The sequence below is a fragment of the Ylistrum balloti genome, unplaced genomic scaffold, assembly GCF_031769215.1.
Source record: "Ylistrum balloti isolate Yb309-2 unplaced genomic scaffold, AGI_CSIRO_Ybal_v1 Utg369696, whole genome shotgun sequence".
Classification (NCBI taxonomy): domain Eukaryota; kingdom Metazoa; phylum Mollusca; class Bivalvia; order Pectinida; family Pectinidae; genus Ylistrum; species Ylistrum balloti.
In genome coordinates, this window is record NW_026781929.1 from 126,256 (window position 1) to 144,309 (window position 18,054).

Genomic DNA, 18,054 nt, shown 5'->3' on the forward strand with positions numbered 1-18,054 from the left:
TATCGAAGTGTTATACTTTCTCTATATCGAAGTGTTATACTTCTCTATATCGAAGTGTTATACTTTCTCTATATCGAAGTGTTATACTTTCTCTATATCGAAGTGTTATACTTTCTCTATATCTAAGTGTTATACTTTCTCTATATCGAAGTGTTATACTTCTCTATATCGAAGTGTTATACTTTCTCTATATCGAAGTGTTATACTTTCTCTATATCGAAGTGTTATACTTTCTCTATATCGAAGTGTTATACTTTCTCTATATCGAAGTGTTATACTTTCTCTATATCGAAGTGTTATACTTTCTCTATATCGAAGTGTTATACTTTCTCTATATCGAAGTGTTATACTTCTCTTATATCGAAGTGTATATCTTTCTCTATATCGAAGTGTTATACTTTCTCTATATCGAAGTGTTATACTTTCTCTATATCGAAGTGTTATACTTTCTCTATATCGAAGTGTTATACTTTCTCGAAGTGTTATACTTTCTCTATATCGAAGTGTTATCTATATCGAAGTGTTATACTTTCTCTATAACGAAGTGTTATACTTTCTCTATATCTAAGTGTTATACTTTCTCTATATCGAAGTGTTATACTTCTCTATATCGAAGTGTTATACTTTCTCTATAACGAAGTGTTATACTTTCTCTATATCGAAGTAATATACTTTCTCTATAACGAAGTGTTATACTTCTTTCTCTATATCGAAGTGTTATACTTTCTCTATATCGAAGTGTTATACTTTCTCTATAACGAAGTGTTATACTTTCTCTATATCTAAGTGTTATACTTTCTCTATATCGAAGTGTTATACTTTCTCTATATCGAAGTGTTATACTTTCTCTATTCTCTATATCGAAGTGTTATACTTTCTCTATATCGAAGTGTTATACTTTCTCTATATCGAAGTGTTATACTTTCTCTATATCGAAGTGTTATACTTTCTCTATATCGAAGTGTTATACTTTCTCTATATCGAAGTGTTATACTTTCTCTATATCGAAGTGTTATACTTCTCTATATCGAAGTGTTATACTTCTCTTTATCGAAGTGTTCTCTTGATCGAAGTGTTATACTTTCTCTATAACGAAGTGTTATACTTTCTCTATATCGAAGTGTTATACTTTCTCTATATCGACGTAATATACTTTCTCTATAACGAAGTGTTATACTTTCTCTATATCGAAGTGTTATACTTCTCTATATCGAAGTGTTATACTTTCTCTATATCGAAGTGTTATACTTCTCTATATCGAAGTGTTATACTTCTCTATATAGAAGTGTTATACTTTCTCTATATCGAAGTGTTATACTTCTCTATATCGAAGTGTTATACTTTCTCTATATCGAAGTGTTATACTTCTCTTTATATGTTATAAGTCAATGGCGTAAATCTAATAATGTTAAAGATTTAAGACTTAGGCAATGTTGGGGGGAGAACCATTCTGTGGAGATTTATTGTACTATAGTATAAACATCACACTTGTTTTTTCGTGTTTATTCCTGTCAAGCCTCGATAGTTTGGAGGTTCGGAGGTCCTTTCTTGTTTTGCTGTTTGAATACACTAAGACTTGAACTGTTTACCACTCTGAGAATTGTTGAATTAAAATTAACATTCTAACTCTACTGGAGCCTCGTTCAGGTCATGGATTATAGGGGTGGTCAGTATAACAGTTCAGTTATGACCTTAAGTTTAAAATGTGTTTTATATGGAGTCGTATATTGTGACAATAGCTAAAATCATTTCCATGGATTTAAGCACGAAAACAACTGAAAATGGATTGTTCCTTAATGACGCCATGGTTTTGAATTGAAATCTTGTACTTTAAAGAGACAGCGATCGTGTTTATAAATGTTAACACAAAGACTGGCATTATGTATAACCGAAAACAGTAAGTATAGCCTTTATTTAAAGCATTGAAGATTGAGTATTACAGTTTTGTAATAGGGGGTCTCCATGTGTGTAATGTTGCTATGGTAACTTTACGCGCTTATTTCATTACATAATGCTATCCGCCAGCTTTGTATTTATGAAATTTATCACATCTGTAATGATATCTCTGATTTAAACATATATTGTCAATCTCGTCACAAGGTATAACAACTTTTCACCTTCTATACAGAATGAATATTACCATAACATTCAAACTTAAACAGTAGGAATGTGTAATGAAAAACTTGTGTATATATACAGGGTTGATATGTGCAAGTATTTGAGAAACATCAATATCAAATGTAAGCGCCAGAACCCAGAGGAAATTTCTGTTGTGTGTTTATGTATTTTATCAAACATGTGATTTTGAATCTCTCACTCATCTTTAATTACCTTTGGCAAAAACTGCTTATTACGACATGTTTAAGTGTCCTCGTGTTTTATCGTATTGTAACCCTGGTAAAATACTAGCCGCAATATACAACTCGGCTAGAGAGAACTTCTCTACCTCGAGCGTGAGACTAGTTAGCCAGGGGTCCCGGGTTCGATTCCTAACGGAGGCATTGAGATGAAAAATGACCTCTGTTACAGTATTATCAGTGGTTTACTTAGCTTCTGTGTGTGTTGTGTATCAAATGCATGTGGTATCATTTACTTCTTTGTGTGTTTTATGTCAGTAAAGAAAGACAGCAAAGAAAGTCTAATGACTTCTGTATGTGTTATGTCGGTTATAGCAGCTAATTATGTCCTGTCAATGCGATTACGTGTCGGAAAGTTCCAATTTTTTAGCGAATCAATGACGCAATATCTTTCAAAATACAATAAGGTTCTGTTTGATTACGTTTAAATATGAAAGAAAGATCTTTCCCTGCTGTCGTGTTCCAACGTCTATGGTAGGGTGGGTCAAGACGTCAAGACGTCAAGACTCTCTATGTGCACTTTTCTGATTCTCCATAGCACACGGACACTTCATTGTACCTTTTGACCGAACTATAGAATTCCATCCTCTCATCAGTCTCTTCGTCTCTCCACTACCATGGAGTTGATAAATGCTTGATTCCCTTTGATCCGAGGATGCTCTAAACCAAATCATATCAAATTCTATCCATCCGAAGGGAAGGAAGATATATTAATCTTTATTCCTATTATTTGGCCCTCCACTCTCCGCTTGGTCAGAGAAGCTAGATCCTCCGTTTATAAAAAGATGAGTCCTCTGTACTAACGGATAGTTTCGGCCGAATGTTGTTATAAACAGAAAAAATATATTTACGTCCAATTCTCTTATCAAGTTTCTCCGCTCTAGCCCCTGACCTGTTCTTTACAAAACAAATTAAACCGTTTCACCTTCCGATACTTTATAAATATTTTATCAAAATTCCTTTATTTCACCAGAAGGTGACGGATTTTACGGGTTCATACAAAACCTGAAACCTTCTACTATAAGTGATTCGGACACAATTAGTTAGAACGTCATTCAGGCATTACAGACTAATAACATAGTGACGGATAGCCACGAATCTGTGACGGTCGCTGCGGCATGGCAAAACCTCAAATGTCATTCGTGCTAAATAAGTTAAAACTGTCATATTTACGGTGTGATGAAAGGGAGATAACAGAAGTTATTTTCATTATTTGCTTTGCATTCTAGGTTCGTCAGGATGCCCCTGCGGGACACATATAAAGTACAGCTCAAACGGGTGAAGGATGGGATAGATAGAGAGCGCGTGAAGATTCCTAAAGCGCCACCAAAGTCAGTAACACAATTCAATGTACAATGTACGGATAAGCTGGTCAAAATGTTATGAGGCCTTCGGCGACGGAAAAAAAATACAAAGAGTGTTTTCCCATTTCTACAATACATAAATGTATAAAAAGCAAAATATATATTCATACTTTGTATGAAGAATATAATTTTCTCTTTATGATCTAGAAATATGATACAGTCACATAACTTCAAATCATGACGTAATCATCAAATGCATTACGCTTATGAATAATTACCCATAAAGCAATAATCAAAATTGGTATAAGACTATCATATTGATTAAGGCTTTAGGTTTTCGTTATCTACTCCAATCATGAACGAGAAAGTATATTAACAAAAAATAGAAATAATTTGCATGTAACTCACTATTCGAACAGAAATTATTGTTTTCGTTACATTTTTTTACAGAGAAGGTTATAAGCCGTTTATATGGAATAGCTTGGAAGGCTACTATGACACGTCCGTACCAGAGTATGTTATCAACTGCGTAAGTATTTGATGAGTGAAATCTTGACCAACTGATTTGTTGATCTCTAAGATGTAAGTTTGATTCTTTGATAAAATGTACTCAGTGATGCTATCTTAACTAGTTGGTTAAATATAGTATGGGATGGAATATTGACTCGTTGGTAAGATGAAGTGTACGGAGAAATTAAGAGTCTTTGATAAAATGATGATAAAATAAAAGATAGGTTAAGTATAGGATGAAATGGTAACTCGTTGCTAAGATATATGATGAAATGGTAACTCGTTGCTAAGATATATGATGAAATGTTGACTCATTGCTAAGATATATGATGAAATGGTGACTCGTTGCTAAGATATATGATGAAATGGTGACTCGTTGCTAAGATATAGGATGAAATGGTAACTCGTTGCTAAGATATATGATGAAATGGTAACTCGTTGCTAAGATATATGATGAAATGTTGACTCATTGCTAAGATATATGATGAAATGGTGACTCGTTGCTAAGATATATGATGAAATGGTGACTCGTTGCTAAGATATATGATGAAAGGGTGACTCGTTGCTAAGATATATGATGAAATGTTGATTCGTTGCTAAGATATATGATGAAATGTTGACTCGTTGCTAAGATATATGATGAAATGTTGACTCGTTGCTAAGATATATGATGAAATGGTGACTCGTTGCTAAGATATATGATGAAATGGTAACTCGTTGCTAAGATATATGATGAAATGTTGACTCGTTGCTAAGATATATGATGAAATGGTGACTCGTTGCTAAGATATATGATGAAATGTTGACTCGTTGCTAAGGTATGTGATGAAATTTTGACTCGTTGATAAGATTCATTAAACCATGAATCATAAAAAAGCGTTATAGTGAGTAAAGTGTCTTAATGAAAGATAAATTGCTCAATGGTTTCAATGTCATAGACAAAAAATGTGAAATACTGAAAACAACCTGAAGTGTTATAGTTCTTGATGTCACATCTGCCTCAAATGCCGTGCTCGTAACCAATTATCTAATATCAGCATTGACTATTTTGATACTTAATTCAGTCAGGATTTACGTAAATATCGTTCCATCCTTCTCTGGTAATACAGTTATAGGGAAAGGAGTCCGCTCAAACATTATCTCATTTGTTCTAAACGTCGTATATTTCGACTTCCTGACACAGAAATGTCAATGTCTAGCTTTAGCAGATTATTTTGACTTTGTCATATTCCTTCCAGCCAAAAGAAGATATGCAGCCTCAGGTCCCCTACAGCTGGGTAGACAAAGACGTAAGTACACTGTATATCAATGACTGGTTTGGTATGGCATTCATAAGCGGTATGATAATCATCTGAAAATGCGAAATCACAATAAGCAGCGATTACAAAGGAAGATTGTTAACTTTTTGTTCTTAATTCATTTAGCTCCTATTTTCGTACCTCAGAATGGAAGTGTCTGATGCAGTTCAATGTTGATCATTGACGATCTAAAACGAATGCTTTCTTTAATTTCGCAAAAATGAACATTTTTTATGACAATCTTTTCAAAATTGAACCTTTCATACTCCTTAAAGGCTTGGCATCAAGCGGGGATATCCAACCTTAGACGAGATTTGCCGAGACATGGTGATAGCATAACAACTTTACATCATCAACTATAAATGCATTGCGTCATTTAGAACCAACTTAACAATACACAAGCCAAACATAGAATATTGTCATAGAATGGAGTTACGGTATCATTTAAACTCGACCGCTGTTTTAGTCACTGATAAAATAACACAGCCTTCAAACCATTAAAACATTCTACAAATTTCTTTATAATCAACCCAATGACATGAAAACTGATGCATGCAATCCTAATTACCACATGTTTATTGAGAGTCAAGTTTCATCCTCGCATGTTACAGTTAACTCCGTCATTTTTAACCTATCTGGTTTTTGGAGATGCTTCTTATTTGCTGTTTCATTCGATTAAATCATTCCTCCTTCAAGACTACGTTGATATAACGACTGAACTAGCCCATGATCTCGATTTAATATTACGAAAATGTTACCCTTACGTATCCCGGTTTAACATCTGAGTTTCCTTCTTCTGTGCAAATGTACCCAATATATAATTCCCTTCTCTTAGTTTAATAGTTAAACCTTTCCCTCCCCTTACGTGATACCGTTATTGACCCATGCATTAGATGTATTTAAGTGTGCTACCCCTCATTTTAACGACTATTTTATTCCCTATCCTTGTTTGACGACATCTAAAGTTACAACGTCATCTATATCCACATATTTCAAAGTTTCACCACAGACTCCCAATCCTTCACTCTTTTTTGTAGTTTGACGACTCTCTAATTGATGTTTCGACAAGGAAAACTACGCTCAGGCTGGTGGATCCTTTAGAGGATTTCAACATGGCCAAGGAAATTCTGCCCAAACTACGTGACAGTCGTCCGTCCACAAAGAATTCTAACTTCCGGTCAAGCCAGCGGGGGAGCAGACCACCTACTAATGATTCGGCCGATAGACAGAGGTCAGTTATTAGTTAGTCGGGATTAATTTCAAAATTTCTGTCCTTTTCTTCTGCATAAGGTAGTAACGGCGTAAGCGTTTATAGAATAATTACTTATTCGTTGAATGAGTTGACATTTCGGAACTGTTCCATAAGTAGTTGATGATCAGAAATCAAAATTTGATTGATGCAATTTTATTTTTGATAAGAATAAATTGAATGGAAAAAAGATATATTGAAATAAAAATAGAGAAGAATGCTTCATAGATTATGAGTAAATATGAAAAATGATACATGACTACTATAATTATATGATAAATTTCGGTTTAGATTTTTGCTTCAAGTTTACAATTGAAGTTTAAGTGAAAAGTGTTGAAAGTGGTGTATTTTGGTGCTGGATATTTTTTTGAAATCTTAACAAATATTTCAGAATGGTTAGGATATTGTGTTGAATGGCAGTGATACTTTATTTGGAATCCAGTTTTAACCATTCCTAATGTGACGGTTTTTTGTTTGGTGTGAATTTATGATTTCCAACACCATTTTGTCAATCAAATCACATGAAATCTACAATATTCTGCCAAAAAGCAAAGAGTTAGCAAATTCTCGTTTTAAAAATGTCGTTGCTGAGTAGTAAAGAGGGACAGTCCACGTGACGATATGACCTAACAGTATGAATTGATACAATACTAACTTGAGCATAGTAAGGGACGATATACACCAGAAAGTACAATTGAGGATATCAACCTGACAGTACGCTATATGACGATTTCCACTTGATAGTACAATTTTTGATAACATCCACCTGAAGGTATAAGATGTAATATTAATATAAATCTGATAGTACCAACACAGACGATATTTATATAAGAGTACGATTTGTGACGATATCCACCAGACTGTGACGATATCCACCAGACTGTGACGATATCCACCAAACTGTACCATTGGTGACGATATCCACCAGACTGTAGGATTTGTGACGATATCCACCAGACTGTAGGATTTGTGACGATATCCACCAGACTGTGACGATATCCACCAGACTGTAGGATTTGTGACGATATCCACCAGACTGTGACGATATTTATATAAGAGTACGATTTGTGACGATATCCCCCAGACTGTGACGATATCCACCAGACTGTTATGATATCAACCAGACTGTTATGATATCAACCAGACTGTAGGATTTGTGACGATATCCACCAGACTGTAGGATTTGTGACGATATCCACCAGACTGTAGGATTTGTGACGATATCCACCAGACTGTGACGATATCCACCAGACTGTGACGATATCCACCAGACTGTTATGATATCAACCAGACTGTAGGATTTGTGACGATATCCACCAGACTGTAGGATTTGTGACGATATCCACCAGACTGTGACGATATCCACCAGACTGTTATGATATCAACCAGACTGTAGGATTTGTGACGATATCCACCAGACTGTAGGATTTGTGACGATATCCACCAGACTGTAGGATTTGTGACGATATCCACCAGACTGTGACGATATCCACCAGACTGTGACGATATCCACCAGACTGTTATGATATCAACCAGACTGTAGGATTTGTGACGATATCCACCAGACTGTAGGATTTGTGACGATATCCACCAGACTGTAGGATTTGTGACGATATCCACCAGACTGTGACGATATCCACCAGACTGTGACGATATCCACCAGACTGTGACGATATCCACCAGACTGTTATGATATCAACCAGACTGTAGGATTTGTGACGATATCCACCAGACTGTAGGATTTGTGACGATATCCACCAGACTGTGACGATATCCACCAGACTGTTATGATATCAACCAGACTGTAGGATTTGTGACGATATCCACCAGACTGTAGGATTTGTGACGATATCCACCAGACTGTGACGATATCCACCAGACTGTAGGATTTGTGACGATATCCACCAGACTGTGACGATATTTATATAAGTGTACGATTTGTGACGATATCCACCAGACTGTGACGATATCTACCAGACTGTAGGATTTGTGACGATATCCACCAGACTGTGACGATATCCACCAGACTGTAGGATTTGTGACGATATCCACCAGACTGTGACGATATCCACCAGACTGTAGGATTTGTGACGTTATCCACCAGACTGTAGGATTTGTGACGATATCTACCAGACTGTAGGATTTGTGACGATATCCACCAGACTGTAGGATTTGTGACGATATCTACCAGACTGTAGGATTTGTGACGATATCCACCAGACTGTAGGATTTATGACGATATCCACCAGACTGTAGGATTTGTGACGATATCCACCAGACTGTGACGATATCCACCAGACTGTGACACCAGACTGTGACGATATCCACCAGACTGTAGGATTTGTGACGATATCCACCAGACTGTAGGATTTGTGACGATATCCACCAGACTGTGACGATATCCACCAGACTGTGACGATATCCACCAGACTGTAGGATCTGTGACGATATCCACCAGACTGTGACGATATTTATATAAGTGTACGATTTGTGACGATATCCACCAGACTGTTATGATATCAACCAGACTGTAGGATTTGTGACGATATCCACCAGACTGTGACGATATCCACCAAACTGTAGGATTTGTGACGATATCCACCAGACTGTAGGATTTGTGACGATATCCACCAGACTGTGACGATATCCACCAGACTGTAGGATTTGTGACGATATCCACCAGACTGTGACGATATCCACCAGACTGTGACGATATCCACCAGACTGTAGGATTTGTGACGATATCCACCAGACTGTAGGATTTGTGACGATATCCACCAGACTGTGACGATATCCACCAGACTGTATGATTTGTGACGATATCCACCAGACTGTAGGATTTGTGACGATATCCACCAGACTGTGACGATATCCACCAGACTGTAGGATTTGTGACGTTATCCACCAGACTGTAGGATTTGTGACGATATCCACCAGACTGTGACGATATCCACCAGACTGTAGGATTTGTGACGATATCCACCAGACTGTAGGATTTGTGACGATATCCACCAGACTGTGACGATATCCACCAGACTGTAGGATTTGTGACGTTATCCACCAGACTGTGACGATATTTATATAAGAGTACGATTTGTGACGATATCCCCCAGACTGTGACGATATCCACCAGACTGTTATGATATCAACCAGACTGTAGGATTTGTGACGATATCCACCAGACTGTAGGATTTGTGACGATATCCACCAGACTGTGACGATATCCACCAGACTGTAGGATTTGTGACGATATCCACCAGACTGTGACGATATCCACCAGACTGTAGGATTTGTGAAGATATCCACCAGACTGTGACGATATCCACAAGACTGTGACGATATCCACCAAACTGTACCATTGGTGACGATATCCACCAGACTGTGCGATTTGTGACGATATCCACCAGACTGTAGGATTTGTGACGATATCCACCAGACTATGACGATACCACCAGACAGTAAGATTTGTGACGATATCCACCAGACAGTACGATTTGTGACGATAACGAGATATGTGTATTGATCAATGGAATACGTTTTCTTCTTGAACATAAAAAAATCGAGCCATCGTAGTATGATCAATGACAAAAGTATCAAAACGTTAATTACACATTGGTTCTCCTTTGATCTTAAACCGGAAGTTGGGAAAAATCCTTCAACGGAATATCATAGTCTTTTGCTTTTTGATATATTTTGTTACCAATGATTGTAATTTTTGACAGAAATGGAGTACATTATGTATATTTTTGTCCTGTACATTTAATTGTGTTGTCGTTATGATGATGCGGGATTTCGCGTCAACGATTCCAGTGTTTTCCGGTTGTTTAGGGTGCTTCTCTTGAGTATAAATCTGGAAGTTTCAGGCATACTCCAACATGATTCTGCATCAATTTTCACAACAAAAGTATGCATGACAAAATTGTAGTTATTTAACTAAATTATTGCATACGTTTCAGTCTGACGAGTGCCAAGTTTACATATAAAACTTAATTACTTCGACTTCTGCAAAAACACTTGAATTATATAAATGAGTTTTATCTCTTATTTTTTTCAGTTCACATACATTTTTTTATCTCTTTAAATAGAGGCTCAGTTTTTCAACATATAAGACATCGACTTCAGTTCATGCTCAGTCTAAAAGGCGTTCAACAATTTGGCCTTGGTGTCGGCTAATACTTGTTTTATATGAAAATGACGTTTATGATAGTTTTACTTTTTAGATGGATTCATAATGTGTGTGATTACATATTTTCTAGGATTTGGGAAAACATGAATTTGAGATTGCCGAAGGTGTCTCCGGAAAGGTATTTTTGATATTTCCACAGGTGATAAATATTACTTGATATTAGTCAGTAGTTAGTCTATAAATATATAACAGAACTACGTCATTTCATTAAAGAATGCTTTGATAATAAATAACACTAGTCAGCGTGTTGTTTTGATAAAAGATGGGTGGTAGATAGTGGTATACGAGTGACTAGAAAAGGTTAATAAATGCTTACGGGCTCGGACCTACTAATTTGGGAACCGCAACAAAGTATTATGGTGTTGGATTAATTCGTCTCTAATAATTAACATGCATATTCACTTCGTTATTGCAAACAAATATTTTGATATGATAACGAAGAAACGGGAACGTATTCGAAGAGATGATGTGCAGCATTTAAATGGGAAACAGTATTCGGGAAAAGGTTGCAATATAGAAATTAATGGTAGATATTAACATAGCTAGACATTTAACAGTAGAACAGATTGTATTAAACCCTTGGTGTAATTTACAGAGGAAGAGATGGTGGCCGTCCCGCACTAAACGGGTAAGTTGTATCAAGGTGCAAAAATCTTACAACCGTTCAGAAATAAATACGTGCACACGACACTATCCTTACGTCCTCTTGTATACGAAACCAACACGCAAACTGGTGAATACATATCAAAGAGGAAAGTTTAGGAGGGCAGCCATGTTGAATATGTTGTTTGGGAACGAGATCACGTGATATGTTCAGCCCTAGAGACGTATCCATAATGGCGACTCACCTTAGCAACCCCTAAACCTGCGGCCTGACTCCGGTTGTTTAAAGGCTGGTTAGGGCTTGACACTGATTATTGAAAATGTCCAAACATTAATTAAACAAAATTGGAATGGTTCTTTACCATGCACCAACAGTTGATTCGTTGAAACAGATAAGATTGATATATTTTGAATGTTAAGTTTACATTTAACACACTTTTTCCGTCGTAGCTAGCAATATGAAATGTTCACTTACCACTTGTTAACTCTAACTTTTGAATTATAAATGTTGACTAACATGTTGACATGGAAGTAGAACTGCTTGTTCTATTTATTACAGTAAGCTCCTGACCCATGTCGCTATGTTCTTGTCTGTTTTCATTTCTCATTCCAGGCCCTTCCATTCGTTAGTTCAGTCGTAACAAAATCATCTATGCAATAACGTCATTTCAATGACGTCACTATGTTTACTATGTCCTAGGTTTTATGAATATTTCGACTCTTCTGAATTTTGTTCTCGTTGCATGAAATATAGAGTCAAAATGTGCATTATTTTCTTAAAACCCAGAGCCTCGTTTCCCTTAAATTATGTATCCACGGTTTTATAATGAATTTCGAAAAAAAAAACTGTAATTGCAGTTGTTATAAACCAGGGGATGAACGAATTGATATATAACCATTGACTAAGCCTTCGGTGCATCATCTTCTTCGGTAGCTATAACATCTACAGCATCAATGATCACGAGTCCGGAGAAGGCGACAGTTCAATCTTTCACAGCAGTTACCAAATCCATACAGAGATGCTGCTATCTTCACGTGACGTGAACATTCTAATAATTAGGTTCTAGTAATTGTTCTACACGCAACAAAACAATGTGACGTACTTTCAGTTCATTCCCCGAAATAAAAAAAAACGCATCAAGGAGTTCTATGTTAATTTGCTCCCCGAAACTGCTTTTCCTTAGTGTTAAAAATCATACATTGTTGTATTGTCATTATTCCGATAACGTTGCTAAGTTTGCTACGCGACTGTTTTCCTGATAGGGTCAGCGCATTATCATATCTGAACTCTTATTTTCCTCGTTATCAAATAGAAATTTAGTATACTGTCGTATCAGTACAAGTATTTGACACGTGGTTAACTTTCTGTAATAAATAAAATAATTTGATTTCCCGTAGTCCAGTGCATTATCTCCGTTAGTGAGAGTTCTTGTTTACGAAAGCGGTTTGTCAGGTATTTCGTTTCATAGCATGTTTCTAGGGTCCATGTAGCGTTTCCACGTCTTTTTGAAATTCTTTTAAAAGGGTTACTTTTGTGGAATATTAGAAAGCACATTTTGCCGAGTGCTATGAGGTCAAACAATTCCGGTTCTCCACCGTGATAATCCGAGGGTCAATAAAATTAGCCAAAGTATGCTCAGTCAATTCGTCATAAATATGTTTGTAAAATAAATAAATTGAGTTATCTCCCCTACAATATTAACTCGTTGCAGTGCAGAATTTCACATAAAGCAAAGTAATCAGTAACGGACGATATCGCCTTACGAGTAACTAGGCTATAGGAAGGTATTAATGTTTTTAGAAGTTAAACACATAGCTAGCATGTTACATGCCATACCAGAAGGACACTGAGACTTTTGCATTTGTTCATAAGACTTCAGATACGTGCCCATTCATGAAAACTGCCGCACTGACGAGTAAAAGTTGTCTGGAGCCAGAAACCGAAACAAACACAATGTCATGGAGGCATTTTATGTCTTTAAGAATACTCTTAAGAGTAAATTATCAAGAAAAGAAAACAAACAAATACACGTTGCTCTTGGTCTGGATTTGCTTTAAAAAATTGAACAGGCAGCGCATCTTCCTCGCAGACATGTTTGTCAACATTCATTCTGAAGAAAGACGTAGGCTCGAAGAAGACAAGACTAGAAGTCCGGGGTTAAGAATTCATGTATAACGTTTTTTTCTTGGATGAGATATAAAACTGCGATTTTGTTTTATTTATTCCTATCTTACGTGGTAGCGGTGGTAGACGGGACCTCGAGGGTTTCCCCAGAAAAATTATTTCTGTGGCAATCTTAATCATAATGCTTCACCTTCAAGTACAGACAAACTAATTATTGTTTACACACATCGGTAACGTCACAACGCACATACCATGATGAATACACGTGGTGATCAGGCTGTAGGCTCAGGGATTTACTGAGGTGAGCAGACATCTTGTATACATTGCTAGGGTTCGCGAGATCTCGCATCCTAGCGACGGATTCAAGATGACGCTGTACTTAGTTTCACTTCCTGTTATTTGCATGTATTATGATAATTGCAAAGTCATTTGGAGCGACACTAGTATAATAATGTATATATTTCGTTGGTGAGCGAGCCTATTTGTTGCTATGTCCGCCATGTCACTACTCATATTAAGACTTGCTTCGCAATCGGCCCCTACGATCGTTATCAATTCACCCTGTAACTCCAGACCAATACTGACTTCAACATGACGTTGTTGTAGTATGTGTACGTAATTACATTAATCATGTTCTTTAAAATATTTATCTAAAGTCATTATATGCTATGATATAAATGAGAATTAGATATTTTCTTTGTTTACAGTGACGAGGAAAACCAAGGTCAAAGCCGACGACCACAGTCATACAGGTTGGTTAAGTAAACATTGAAATCAAGGTCATTGCCGACGGCCACAATCGTATAACTGGTTGACATTGACGTTGTGTGATTTTTCACACCGAATATGGGAAAAGCCTTTAATCCATACAAAACCTCCTAATTCCCCTTGTTTGTGATGAACATATATTTATATATAGTGTGCTGGTATTTTCTAGTCGCGACAACAATACAGAGCTACTGACAATTTTCCATATTTTTGTTTTAATCACATTCGACGTAAGTAACCACCTTGTTTCCCATTAATATCTAATATCACCATAACGTAAAGGTGACTTCACTGTTGTTTCGGTATTTCATCCAGGGACATATATGATACTGATGGCTAATGTATGAAGGCCTGAATATGCAGAAAATGTTGATCATTTGAGTCAGCGTCTTTATATCATTATTATGTATGTCTAAAAAAACCTTAAGACTTACACAAGTACATAGAGTGTTGGTCTTTACTGTAATATTTGATATATCAAGTATAGTTGTTACTCCGAGGAGCAATATATGATGTGAATATATAACAAAATGTTTTTTTTTCTTTTCTTTTTAAATGAGTAATTATTCCAACAGGTAAAGTTTCCTATGCATTCATATGCATGGCAGTTTCTCAGCTATCGTAATTAGACAAACATGTAAATCAAGGCATCATGTGTTTGGTAACCGTTATATCGAAAAAATACTCGACGATGTATCGCAAGTAACATTGCTTGACGGATAAATGAATAATTAATTTCAATATTTCTTATCAGGATCTTCATGACGTCGTTTGTCTGCTCTGTCATCAACAGCACACATAAATGCTTTAAGACAGTTCAGTTCTTAGACGGTTACTTTGATCCTTTATCTTACAGTTGTAGTATAAATGCGATGCTTAAAAAAAGCCGGATATTTGTTTTTGAGGGAAAGCAAAATACGCAAGGAAACTTTTTTACTAACCTGTTGTATTATTTCTAACAATTTGCACTGTGTTCACTGTTTTCCGTCTTATTGTCACACCTCCTTGTTGTAGTCAATTAACAGAAGAAAATGTAAACGAGGCAAATGTACAGCACGAGGGCAAGAAGTAAGTATATTATACATATAACATGTTTACCTTAACAGCCTATCTCTTTAAACATCCGGCCCTTCCCCTTATCCAAACCCGCCACTCCTACCCTCACCCTGTCATGACATTGCCGCTTGCCCGCCCCTTCCAACACTGTTCCTTACAGTGCATATGACCAATTCCATTAATGAAACTCTCAGATTTACAAGTGCATTTCCCAAAAAACATAGCAATTTAAAATAAAGGATTATCATCGTCTGTAGTTTCTTTTGATATTATTTATTTATCAAATGTTTCAGTGTCATTACATTAACGATTAGTGTTAAAATCGGGTTACTACGGATCATTAAATGTAACAATAAAAGTTGTTTATGACACGCTCGAATGATTTCACATCTCTCTCTTTGATTTCTTCTCAGAGATCCCGAGACAAAGGTGAAACTTCCGAGAAATCTGTCTGCTAATTCAAAGTAAGCAAATTGGGTATTTTTGAAATTATTGTTTCATCAAATATGCATCTCATAATACAAGTATGATGCAGAGTAAGCTGTTTAATGTAACATTTTCCTTGATGTATATCCGGTTTATTTGTTGCTTTTGAAAATAAAAAAAAAATATATTAACTTGACTATTGCATAATAATTATTCAAGAAACCATAAAATGGCTGATGATATGATACATTTTAATTGACAGAAGACGAGAGCGAAGTCCATACCGAACGGCCTATAACGAGGCTGCACTTCGGACGTCCATCACACAACATCAAAGCAGGCATGCGCATCGACAGAAGTCGTCAAGGACAAGTACATCAAGGTAGGCCAGACCAACCCAAGAATCACCTGTCGAAACAATGAAAATGACACGTGAATCATATTCTAACCGGAAATCTAAGGAATGCTCCGCAAGGTTTCATATTGAAGCCACTTAAGAATTCATCTTGTCATGTAAACAATAAATAACAGCGAAATCATCTATTATACTTTGAATTGCACCGGGTGAGAATGCACTTAGGATGTATCATATGTTCTAATATCCATGGCGAATTTACCTTTTCACTTAGTAAACCCCTCCTTCTGCAGTTGAGCATTCACTTCATTTCAATTACCTAACTTAACATGAGTCTGAGTTGGACAGAATGATTGCAGTCATAAAGATTTGTGCTGGATTATGATATCATTTATTTATTTTTATCGTCTTATTTTATTTATTTATTTACGTTTTTGTAAAATTCATTCAGCAATGACAATACTAAGCTTGAGTCACCGAGCATGTGACAAAAGGGGCTATTTAAAACATACGTTTAATTCTTATTTCATGGCACCAGTCACCACGTTCAATAAAGTTACAATGTATTGTTTTATTATTTCATTGGTTGATATGATTCCAGGTCAATACCAAACAATAATAGGAGATTTTATCATTTATAAATTTAATATCTTTCAGGGGGAGCTATTCTCCAGAGAGAGGGAGAATTCTTCTACCGGAAATTCATAAAGTGGAATTTGATGTCGTTAACGATAATGCTACAAAGGAATTTCCATATAGTGGAGTTCCCCGTTTCAGGTAAAAAGTTTGGCAATGTGGCATGATATTCGCAATTCACTATTTAATGAATTACTATACTGTTGTTTTTGTTTGATAACGTTTTTCGTGCACTGAAATTGTATTTGTACATAAAACAGCATTAATACAGTCAGCCTATTCATTAGCACTTTCTGTAGCCCTGTATGTTTATGAATGTAAGAATGACATAACTCTGTCATTTTGTTGGTTCCATAACATAGTATAGACTTGAATCTGCATTTAAAAATATCGAATATTGACACTGATGGAATTAAATTGAAAAATAAACACATTAAATTTCAACCGTTAAGAATAACCAAAGAAGTGTCACGATTTAATCTGTAATGGGAAACGCTATGTAAAAAAGGAGATAACTCCCGTCTTAAATGAAATATGAAATAATTCTTTAGTATCTTACTGATATAAGAAAATGATTTTGCATTCTGTTTTTTTTTATATAGAGAGAAAATGCATCGACAATATGATATAGACTCTCCGAAACGAGTAGACGAAGATTACAAGAAAACAAAGAAGGATTTCTACTTAATGAAACTACACAAATTATCGGAAGTGCATCCATCAAACAGATCGGGTATGCGCAAAGCATATTTTGCATACCTTCAGAATAACCCCGGATCGAAAAAAGCCGTTAAAGATTGCGTGGAAAAGCTTGTTTCAGATGAACCTCAGTTACAAAATACCTCTCCTAGAACATCATCTACCTCACCTGTAAGGACAGGTGCAAACTAGGATATCACAGTGCAGTCTGCTATATTCTCGTGGTACAAGTGGAAGGACAGGTTCTTTCTTTTAAAGTAAATCCAAGGAACTGATTTTTTTTATAGCAAAGTTCCAGTACTGATAAATATTACGATTTAAGAATAATGTTGAAATATCAGTATTACACCACGTTACTGTGCAAATGTTTGGTTCACCACCAACTAAAATAGCACAAAAGGAAATGTAAAAAGCACGTATGTGATGGCCGAACACCAAATGTTTGTGCCGTAAATGTAGACTAGATAGACGCTAGTTAGAAA

At 36.1% G+C, this 18,054-nt stretch overlaps 1 protein-coding gene across 1 annotated transcript; it reads left to right on the top strand.

Annotated features, from left to right (window-relative positions):
- The first annotated feature begins 1,880 nt into the window (after window positions 1–1,880).
- Window positions 1,881–17,764, top strand: LOC132565135 (uncharacterized). Its single transcript, XM_060229745.1, has 13 exons — window positions 1,881–1,897; window positions 3,587–3,688; window positions 4,112–4,190; window positions 5,410–5,460; window positions 6,507–6,700; window positions 10,975–11,022; window positions 11,500–11,532; window positions 14,340–14,384; window positions 15,415–15,468; window positions 15,870–15,920; window positions 16,145–16,264; window positions 16,895–17,014; window positions 17,476–17,764. The coding sequence occupies exons 1-13, from the start codon at window positions 1,881–1,883 to the stop codon at window positions 17,762–17,764; spliced, it is 1,203 nt and encodes a 400-aa protein (XP_060085728.1).
- The last annotated feature ends 290 nt before the right edge of the window (window positions 17,765–18,054 follow it).

What these genes read in the sequence shown, in the direction of transcription:
- LOC132565135 (XM_060229745.1), top strand. An exon ending in ACAGCTGGGTAGACAAAGAC is followed by an intron (nt 5,461 to 6,506) that starts GTAAGTACACTG and finishes TCTTTTTTGTAG; the next exon opens with TTTGACGACTCTCTAATTGA. An exon ending in CCGAAGGTGTCTCCGGAAAG is followed by an intron (nt 11,023 to 11,499) that starts GTATTTTTGATA and finishes TGTAATTTACAG; the next exon opens with AGGAAGAGATGGTGGCCGTC.